General features: G+C 36.1%; 1 protein-coding gene across 3 annotated transcripts in view; it reads left to right on the top strand.

The window, feature by feature from the left end:
• Positions 1-5,347, top strand: part of SLITRK6 (SLIT and NTRK like family member 6) — a 39,826-nt gene extending 34,479 nt beyond the window's left edge. For all 3 annotated transcript variants that reach the window (XM_039366799.1, XM_039366798.1, XM_039366797.1), the window contains exon 2: positions 1,414-5,347. In XM_039366799.1, the coding sequence (XP_039222733.1) occupies positions 1,430-3,955 (2,526 nt within the window). In that variant the 5' untranslated portion in view covers positions 1,414-1,429 and the 3' untranslated portion in view covers positions 3,956-5,347. The remainder of the gene's footprint in view (positions 1-1,413) is intronic.
• Positions 5,348-11,025: the final 5,678 nt, after the last annotated feature.

An 11,025-nucleotide genomic window follows, 5' to 3' on the forward strand; every position in this document is an offset into this window, starting at 1 on the left:
TAATGAACATCCTGGCTCCCTACCACTATGTTGTATTGTACTATGTTACCTTGATGCTATATTGATTAAAATAAAGGGAACATAGCCCCTTACTCATTTGTTCTACTATGGTCTATAAAAACATTGTGGAAGCAAAAAAGTGATGGTTAACTTCATAAAATGTGGACTTTGTAGCTTCATTCTTTTGTTTGTATGCTGATCCTTAGGTTAGTATGATTCATTCAGGCAGGTAGAAATTGAAAAGGTGAATCCTGGGCAAACAGATGCATACTAGTAAAAGAGAGAGGGAATACATGGTACTCAGGAGACTTGACTGGATTCTATGACTCCTTTAAACTATTATTAGATCAACTAGGAAAAGCAAAAACTAACCAGCTGTGAACATAGCATCCTAGTAGCCTCAATGAAATGCCATACATGGTAGTCACCAACAACCATGGGAGCAGATATGTCATGTGCTGGGTCTAATTCGAGCTGGAGAGGACTTTAATCTGGAATGAAGCATAGGAAACCAATCACTTGGAAGAATTTAACATAGCCCAATGATGGAAAGCAGGCCCTTTGAAGCAGCACTTCAAAACACAGATAAGAGAAACCTTTACAGTGAGCTGGAAGTGGGTAGTAGATTATGTCACCCATTGCAGTGATGGAAAAATACAAAAGGGTAGGCCATACCAGTGATGGAGATGAATAAAATATGGATCTGATCACTGCCATTTTTTGTCTCCTCTGCTTTCAGAAAATTAAAACAAAAACACCTGAAGACAGCCTCAAGATTACTTTCCCAATAAAAATCATCACACCATCATGATTATGGGAATACAGCGGAATTTGTTTTTCTTTTTATTTCTTAAAATAATGTGTGTACATAAGTGGGAATGTATAAATTGGCTGACCATTTCTTTCCTATAAATTATCATACTATTTTTCAAAGACATAAAACAAATATGTTATTTTGACATGCATCAGGCCTATGTCATCTTAGATATTGTTGCTAGGTTCTGGATTGTTATTTCAGAGGAAGTTAGACTTGAGATTTTATTTGGAGTGTGGGTGTGGGTCCAGCCTTTTGTACTGAAAAGTATTTAACCTCCAAGCCCCTCACACAAGATTGGGTGAAAAGCAATTACCCCAGTTCAAGAGAAGAAAATGACTTCCCCAATGTGGAGTAAGCCACAGTTCTAGCACAACCTTTCTCTCTTTCAAGGATAAACTAAATTATCTTGGAAATTAGAAGCAGTGCATGACCTAATAGTTTTCGGTTTTTAGACTAGACAGTTACTGTAATATTTCAGTAGATTAGAGTGACTTTTTAGTAGCTGGTTTATGTATATTAAAACATACTAATAGTTTTTTTTTCTCACCAAAGTTGAAGGAAACACTAAAATGTGTTTAATTTATTATACTTTGCAGACGCTGTTGGATTACCATGAAGGTCTGGATAATCGCATTAAGTTTAATGGGGGTTGCTTGTGATGTGCTATATTCTGAACTAGCATCCTCTTCAACTATTGGCTCTTGTGAAAACTTATGTTTTTGTGAAGAAAAAGACAGCATCTTAATCATAAACTGTGAAGAAAGAGGCATCAAAGAGATATCTCGAGTACATGTTCCACCATCCCGGCCTTTCCAACTTAGTCTTTTAAACAACAGTTTGACTATGCTACAGGTCAATGATTTTGCCAGCTTTATCAATGCTGTCACATTGCATCTTGGATTTAACTATATTGTGGATATTGAACCAGGGGCATTTAATGGGCTAAGTCACCTTAAACAACTCCATATCAACCACAATTATTTAGAAATACTTAAGGAAGACACTTTTCATGGGCTAGAAAGCCTGGAATTCCTTCAAGCAGACAACAATTTCATCACAATAATTGAACCAAGTGCCTTCAGCAAGCTCAACAGGCTTAAGGTGCTTATTTTAAATGACAATGCCATTGAATTTCTTCCTCCCAACGTCTTTCGCTTTGTTCCATTAACTCACCTGGATCTTCGAGGGAACCAACTGCAAACATTACCTTATGTTGGTTTTTTAGAACACATTGGCCGAATTCTAGACCTCCAGCTAGAAGACAACAAATGGATCTGTAATTGCGACCTACTGGAGTTAAAGAGTTGGTTAGAAAACATGCCTCCTCAGTCCATAATAGGAGATGTTGTGTGCCACAACCCTCCCATTTTGAAAGGTAACATACTAAGCAGATTAAAAACAGAATCGCTCTGTCCAACTCCACCCCCAAATGACCTTGATTCTCCATCAGGGTCATTGCCTTTGGTGATTACAACATCAATAAGCGATAGTCATTCCTCAGCCAAAGTGATACCTATTTTTAAAACTCCCACAAAGGAATCCAGTTTAACACCTCATGTTACAAAACCAGCTACTCTGCTTCCTGGAGTATATTGTCCTATACCTTGTCAGTGCACAAGCAATATCCTTTCAGGGATATTGATGCAGTGTCAGGAACAAAATATTGAAAGCTTGTCAGATTTAGGTTCTCCCCCTCCCAATCCTATAAAGTTGATTCTTGCAGGAAATATAATCCAAACATTACTGAAATCAGATCTTGTGGGTTATGACAGTCTAGAAATGCTTCATTTGGGAAACAATCGTATTGAAATATTAGAAGCAGGATCCTTTATAAATCTCACTGAATTGCAAAAATTATATCTCAATGGCAACCATCTCACTAAACTAAGTCGAAATTTGTTTTTAGGCCTGCAACGCCTTGAGTATTTGTACCTTGAATATAATGCCATCAAGGAGATTTTACCTGGTACTTTTAGTCCAATGCCAAAACTTAAGGTCCTATACCTAAATAATAATCTCCTCCAAACTTTGCCATCTCATATCTTTTCTGGAGTTCCACTAGCCAGGCTGAATTTGAAAACCAACCAGTTTGCCCAATTGCCCATAAAAAATGTCTTAGATGATCTAGATCTACTAGTACAAATTGAATTGGAAGACAACCCCTGGGATTGTACTTGTGATTCTGTTGGGCTACAACAATGGATACAAAAACTGAATAGGAATACAATGATGGGAGAAATTATCTGTACTTCTCCAAGACATCTAGCTAAAAAGGAACTGAAATCTCTGAACAGTGATATGTTATGTCCCACTTTAATGAACAGTCCAGCTATCCCAACTCATCCTAGCTTCCTAATCATCACAACATCACCAACTACCACCAGTACAGCAGATACTATTCTGAAATCGCTCACCGATGTTATCCCTCTCTCTGTTTTAATCCTGGGGCTCTTGGTTGTGTTTATAACAATGATTTTTTGTGCAGCTGGCATTGTTGTTCTTGTTCTACATCGGCGGAGGCGGCACAAAAAGAAACAAATGGAAGAGCAGGTACGGGACAACAATCCAGTTCAGCTTCAATACAGCATGTATGGTCATAAAACCACACACCATACCACTGAACGGCCAGCTTCAATTTTGTATGAACAGCGCATGGTCAGTCCCATAGTCCAAGTTTATCAAAGCCCACCTTTCAACTCCAAATTTGCAGATCATCGAGATGAAAGGAATGATAAGGAGGGGAATGATTCCAAACACCTTCGGCGAAGTCTCTTAGAAAGGGAGCACTCCTCTCCTCTCACTGGTGGTCCAAATGTCAAGTACAAGGCTACAGACCAATCAGCTGATTTTCTCTCCTTCCAGGATGCAAGCTCGTTGTATAGGAATATACTAGAGAAGGAGCGAGAACTCCAACAATTGGGGATAACGGAATATCTTCGGAAAAGCATTGCTCAGCTACATCCTGAGATGGAAGTACATTATCCAAGAGCTCACGAAGAACTAAAGCTGATGGAGACACTTATGCTGTCCCGGCCGAGAAAGGTTTTACTAGAACAGACTAAAAATGAATATTTTGAGCTCAAGGCCAACTTGCATGCTGAACCTGACTACTTGGAGGTTTTGGAACAGCACACATGAAACAAAACACCACCTTTGAAGGCTTTGAATCAGAAACTCTTAGGTTTGTCTTACATTTGGAACTTTGTAAATAAAAGTGCCTTATAATAATGTGTCACCAATCAGAACTTTAAGCACAGCAGTAATCTGAGTGAAAAGAATCTCTCAGGGATAACTGTGTGAAGCCATGGGAAAGTTTTCAGACTATGTATCTCTTACCCCCATATTAAATGTGAACTCTGTACAACTGGATTCTGTGAAAAAATTCAGTTTACTTGGCCATATTCCTCTAGGTGTGTACTGCAGTCCCTAAAGTTTCTTTTTTAATTGTTGATTTTGCTAAACAGACATTTAAAGCATTTGTTTTTCTCAGTTCCCTTCTTATTTTTCCCATGTATGCAATATTTAAATAAAAACCTACAAGGATCTACTTAGCCAGCTACTAAAAAGTAGGGAACATTAGTTATGGATGAGTCCATGTATATGAACAAATTGCACATGGCAATAATACATAATAATTATAAAGGGAACTATATGTTTTTGTTTTAAAAGGAAAAAAAAATCATTTGTGAGCTTCCAAGGACTGCAGTATTTAGGTACCTTTAATTTGGAATGTTGTTTATATATTAAAAAAGGAGGATGGAAAGGGAAAGTGGTATATTAGGCAGACATTTAAAAGGTATAATGGAAACCTTTTGTTACTTTCCCTCTATGGCATTTTTAATCACATTTTCGGACAATCTTCAATATAATGCTGCTATAGACTCCTGTGCAACATTGGATTGACACTTGTACTTGGGAAGTTTGAAACACTACTGAGAATTTAATGTAAATATATTAGTATATTGATGCACCCAATTTTTATTTTTATTGTATTTATATGATTGGCTCCTATGATAATTTTTGATAACATCACTTTGCTGTGGCCAGTAAATTTCAGACTGCAAGTCAGACAAGAAATAAGCCATCAGAACTTGTTTCTGGATGTAAACACACTGTCTTTGCCATAATGACATGGCAAAAAGTCATTTCTCAGCCCTTCCCCCCCCTGCCCCAAACAGGTCTGGTTTAAACAAGGTAGGCATGTAAAATAAAGAAAAGTCATAAACCTGGGAAGGTGCATTGAAAATTAGTTATTGAAATCTTATGGATACATCCTTAGCATATATCAGAGATATGGTATGTGCTTTTGCGACATTTGTGTAGGTATGCTAATTTTGCATACATAGATGTCAGTGGCTAACCATGTAAAGGTTAGCAAGTCCCTTAGATCTCCACAGCTTGGTGTGTGTATAGAATTGTGGTCAAGTTTAAATGCAATGGTGTTCTTTGTCATATTTGATCTCACATGTAAACACAGCTCACATATAATGTGATCTAATCTACAATCCTAACTTTGCTTCTGAGAAAAAAGAAAATTGTTCAATCTAATTCTGACTATTTCACAAGTCTGTCACTGTGTTTCCAAACACAGATTTGCTGCACTCACAATTTGGATTTGTGTGTGTGTATGAGAGAGAGAGAGAGAGAGAGAGAGAGAGAGAGAGGGAGGGAGGGAGGGAGGGGGAGAGAGGGAGGGAGAGAGAGAGAGAGAGAGAGAGAGAGAGAGAGAGAGAACAAAGTGTAAGCAGCACAGCAAATCTGTTGAAATCAATAGAACATAGCACTAAAATTATGCTTAGAATTAAGGAGACAAGAAGCAGGACAAATTTATTTTACTATAAAGTTTAGTTAGAATTATTTGTATTATTTATTCTGTACATTTTGTATCTTTTACGTTTGAAGTTACAATTATTATTCTTGGGTGCCTTTCAAGCAAATCAAAGAACTTAATCATGATAAATAAAACTGACAATAAAGGGATTTTTTTTAAAAAAATGCTTCTTTGTATTAAGACTCCCTTTTTAATTTTCTCTCTCTTTTTTAAAGTAAGCTCTGTGTGCATGAGTTCAGATCCATTCTGAAATCAAATTGGAGGCTTCTCTCCATTGCCATGCATACAAAAGTTTCTTGTTCTGGGGTTAAGACGGCAGTTAAATACCAGTGTATGATTGAAAAAGTGCCAAAATGGTAATCTGACCTGCATTTCCCCCTCCTGATTAAGTTACTCTTTTGTAAACCAGTTACCCTTTGATAAAAATCTCCTTACACACTTGTGTGCTGAAAAATCAGAAGGAGCCTAGTAGCATCTTCTCTTAAAGATCCCAATAAATACTAACTGGGAAATGTCTATATATGTGACGACAGTCAGACTTGTTAATTGTATCTACCATAAATAAATAATTTCAATAGTGTCCCTCCTGATTGCTTACATAGTAACTTTGGCTTAAATATAAAGTATTGATTTTTGTAGAGAAAGTTCATGACTGGAAAGTAAAGAAGAAAGACATTAACACCAAATATTTCATTCATTTATCTGATGCAGTACTACAGAAAGCAAACTATATCTTCACATCTGCTTGACTACTTATTTATGTCTGCACTGAATTTTTGTTAATATATTCCAAATCAATATTCTCCCACGGATACCTCCAAGAATGTTGAACAACTCTCAGAATTATATGTGAGCAAAAGCTGGTCAAAGTATTAGACTCCAAACAATGAATATAGAGACATGAAACAGTGTAAGAACCATCCCTTTATTGAGATGAAGCATATTGCTCTGAAGCTTTGCTATGGTTAAAGGATTGTGTACTTTACTTAGAATCTTAATAGACTGAATGAATACAGAGATTATATCTCTGTCTCCATTTCTACCTGAATGAAGTACCAGCGTCTGGGTTGAGCTCTATATAAAAGGTAAAAGTTTTCCTGTCAATGATGTCTGACTGTAGGGTGTGGTTCTCATTTCTGTTTCTTGGCTGAGGGAGCCAGCATTGTCCAAAGACAAATTCCATAGCCATGTAGCCAGCATGACTATATGCCAAAGGGGCACATAATTCTGTTATTTTCCCACCAAAGTGATACCTATTAATCTATTTGCATTTGCATGCTTTCAAACTGATATATGGGCAGAAGGTGGGACAAGGAACAGGTGCTCACCCGGTTGCCCGAAGCTCAGGTCTCAAATGTGGGCTGTCAGTTTTCTAGCTGTAAGCTCAACATTTTTAACCCCTGAACCATCACACACACATACACACACACACACATACACACACACACACGAAGCTGAAAGCACCAGCCTGAAGATGACGAATGGGACTTCGTCGAAACGTCGCCAAGACACTTCCAATTTTACGTGGGAGAAAACCCGAACAACCAAAGACCTACATATATATATATATATATATATATATAGAGAGAGAGAGAGAGAGAGAGTGAGAGAACTCTTAATAGGAGACGTCACTATACTGTGTCTCAATAAATTAAATTTGTATGCCATAGATGTAGAAACATGATCACTAAGCCCCTAATCGTTTTAGGTGGGTAGTCAAGAGCTTTGTTTAACTATGATTCATGGTTAACCTTATTAATGATGATTCAGCAGACATCGTTAAGTGATCTTCAAAGTATAGTATCTATCTTCTCACCCTCCACCACCCGATTTTACCAAAATGTAATTGTGAATTCTAATTTTCCGGTTAAATTAACTGGCTAACAAACAAATCAGCTGCATTTTTATGGAATTTAAAACCAAAGAAAAGATAGATCAGAACTGATGATACTCAAAATTTCTTCTGAGGGCTTGTAAAGAAAATACACTAAATTCAGAAATATTTTGGGGCTGCTGTTCTTCTAATTTTCACTTGCAAAGTGAGACTTGATCACTTGACCTTAATACCTTAAATTAGAAATATGCCAAATTCTCCCATCCTTAATTACAGTACACAAAAGGAAGGAAAACAAATTCATATAAACTAAAAGTTGCATAAATCCCTAAGCTTTGCAAAATATGCTTGGGTTAGTAACATGTGAAAATATGTTCTCCTGTTCCTTGAAATTCTACTCCCTTCAGAAGAGATGTATCTTTTTTACCTCATTCTTGGAGGGCTTCAAAATCATTTATTTGTATTTATTAAAATTTTATTTATTGTTCACAGGTGGCAGAATTTGGGGATTAAGTTGTTCCTTTTCTTGTTATGTATCTTTTCTCCCTGATTGCTTCTGCTTCTGGATATGAAAAGGCCACATAGAAGCATTCTATCCCAGTTGTTCTCTTGAGAAATAATAGAAAAATGTGATATCAGAGATTTTCATTTTTCTATTATATCCCAAGGGTCTGGTGGTGAAATGATAGCAGAATTAGATAAAATAGTCACTCTCGTTCTTGATATCTGAAATAAGTCCTTCTACCCTTCTTTGAGGAGTTCATTTTAATTTTATTTATTTTTTGGGCATGCTGAAAATATGATTCCTTCTGTGGAATGAGAAACATCAAAATGAAGGTTTTTTTTCCTGCACTGTACTGATTGATTGATCAATTTATATGTATGGCCACTTCATGTATGTAACTTTGGGTATTGCATCCAATTAAATTTGAACACAATTAGAGGAGTGAAAGGCCTCAACACCTTCCAGAAACTTATAGTGCAAATGTTTAAGGCACCAAAGCTTTTATATGAGCTTCATTTGTATAGATCTTGCTATTTTAGGTGTTCGTGGTCTATGCATAAATGCCTGCAACAATTTACACCTTTAAAGTTGCACTGGAAGGGAAAGGAGGATTGGCCAGAATGCACAATGTATTTCAAATTTTAAAAACAGAAGTGTGAACAGATCGAGCAATACCCTGCAACATATCTTAAATTAATTCACTCAGAGAACATTTTCCAAAGCGCCTGAAGGCAGGACAAGAAGCAACGGGTAGAAACTAATCAAGGAGAGAAACAACCTAGAACTAAGAAGAAACTTCCTGACAGTTAGAACAATTAACCAGTGGAATAACATGCCTCCAGAAACGGCTCCAACACTGGAAGTTTTTAAGAAAAGACTGGACAGCCATTTGTCCGAAATGGTATAGGGTTTCCTACCTGAGCAGGGGGCTGAACTAGATGACCTCCAAGATCCCTTCCAACTTTACTATTATTATTATTATTATTATTATTATTATTATTATTATTATTATTATTATTATTATTAACATTGTGGTTGAATGGTGAGTTTAACCCTCCTGCCAGTCAAACAATCACTATTTTAGCCTCAATAATTGACAAAGTTTTATAAGTGTGCTTTTAAGAAAAGGAAAAAAAAATCTCATCCATCTCTTTTCAAATGTTAAATTTCTCCATGAAAGTGGAAAATGTTATGATGCAGATTTTAATCTCTTCTGCCATGGTTTTGTTGAGACCTGAATCTTTCATTTTCTAGATAAGCAGCAGATACGGCTGTAATTTAGAAGTGCTTATGTATTGAACAATCAAATTAACCAAATGGCAAAGATGGCTTAGATTTTGCAATAGTTTTCTATTCCAAACAAAATAACACATGGAACAATAAAAGATAGAAATATATATTGGTGTTCCTGCTTGGATGAAATGCATGAAAAAATCTGAAGAGAAGTTGGAGAATGTTTAGCAGAAAATGACCCACTTCTGCTTTAGAACAGTACAATACTTGAGATTTCCAAAAAAAAAAAGTGTTCTAGAGGACATGGAAATGTAAGTAAAACAGTTCTTTTGTAACTCTATTGTCCCACAACTTTCTCAAAAACATATTACTGCCCTAAGCAGTTGCTGCATGGTCCCAGAAGAGTTTTAAAGAACTGCACACAGGCGCTATATCTGCATATTTATGTTCTAAACATCATTTTGAAATCAAATTGAAAATATTCTATGGTTATACTCAGTACAGTCAAGATTCTTACAAATATCATAATCCTTTCCTTGTGTCAATTACTCTTTTCTCTTTCACAAGTTTTACTTTTTAATATTTTAAATAATGTTAACAACATTCACATTGATGCAAATTGAGACCAGATAGATGTAATGACATCCCTACAAGGATTACTTCTTCATGTGCTCAGAGACCAAAGCTGAATCTGTGCATGCATACTGAAACGCCTCATTATATTACACCTGGCTTCTTGAACTTGTTAACAAGCTTAATCACCTATCACAATTGCCGATCAGTTACTACACCACGTTATGTATTGAAACATTCATAATTTTTTTAACAATAAAAATGGGTATCAGAAGCTAGTGAGTTTATAATGACCTAAGTCTAGGATTCTGTTTTGTATTTACTAATGTTCTAATGTCTCTTGACTCATAGTACCGTATTTGGTCTCCAGCCAAGTTATAAAACTCAGCTGCCTGCATGTCCTTTTGTTCTTTTTGTTGTGCAGTTTTTGCAGATTTTGATATCTCTATGACCATTCAGCTAATAAATAAATAAATATTTTAAAGGACAGGAAGCAACAACCCGAGACAATCAAAATTATATAAAGATATTTGCTGTATCCACCTAATTTTTTCAACTTGTCCATAGCTGCCCTCTGACAAATTTTCTTCCAGTATATTGATAGAAGTGGATATCATCCATTCTTGCTTCAGTATTTGATGTAATCCATTCCACTGCAGTTATATCTCCAGGATTTATATATCCAGTGTTTGCATATTTCACTTGAAGCATTTTTTTTTCATTTTATAATTGGGCTAAACAGATTCTACAAACAATTTTGTTTTTTGTTAAACCATCTTATTCACTGATTATACAAGGTGAGATATAACTCAAAACTAATTTTCAGGGAAGCAAGGAGACCATATCTTTCACATTCTTTGTGACAAGCAAAGTAAGACAGGGAGATCTTCTTTTCAGGTGGCGCTTAAGTTAAGAATGTTTCCACATCAAAGATTTACTGAGAAACTGTTATGTTTTATTCTCTCCCTTAATCCACATGATCCACAAGATGAGAACCTGAACATCAAGAAAAGCATGTCAATCACAACTCAGTATTCATTACAATATAGGCATATATTATTCCAGGCTTCTTTTAAAAATCAAATTTTAAGTATTACCAGTTTTTTATTTGAAATAAATTAAGGATAAGGTAAATTGGGGGTGCAGTTGTTCATTGGTTGAAGACACTGAGCTTGTCAGCTGGCAGACCAGATTCAAGATCCGAGTGCTGCATGACTGGGTGAGCTCCCATT

Source organism: Crotalus tigris, unplaced genomic scaffold (assembly GCF_016545835.1).
Source record: "Crotalus tigris isolate CLP2741 ecotype Arizona unplaced genomic scaffold, ASM1654583v1 scf7180000020368.463427, whole genome shotgun sequence".
NCBI classification, from domain to species: Eukaryota; Metazoa; Chordata; class Lepidosauria; order Squamata; family Viperidae; genus Crotalus; species Crotalus tigris.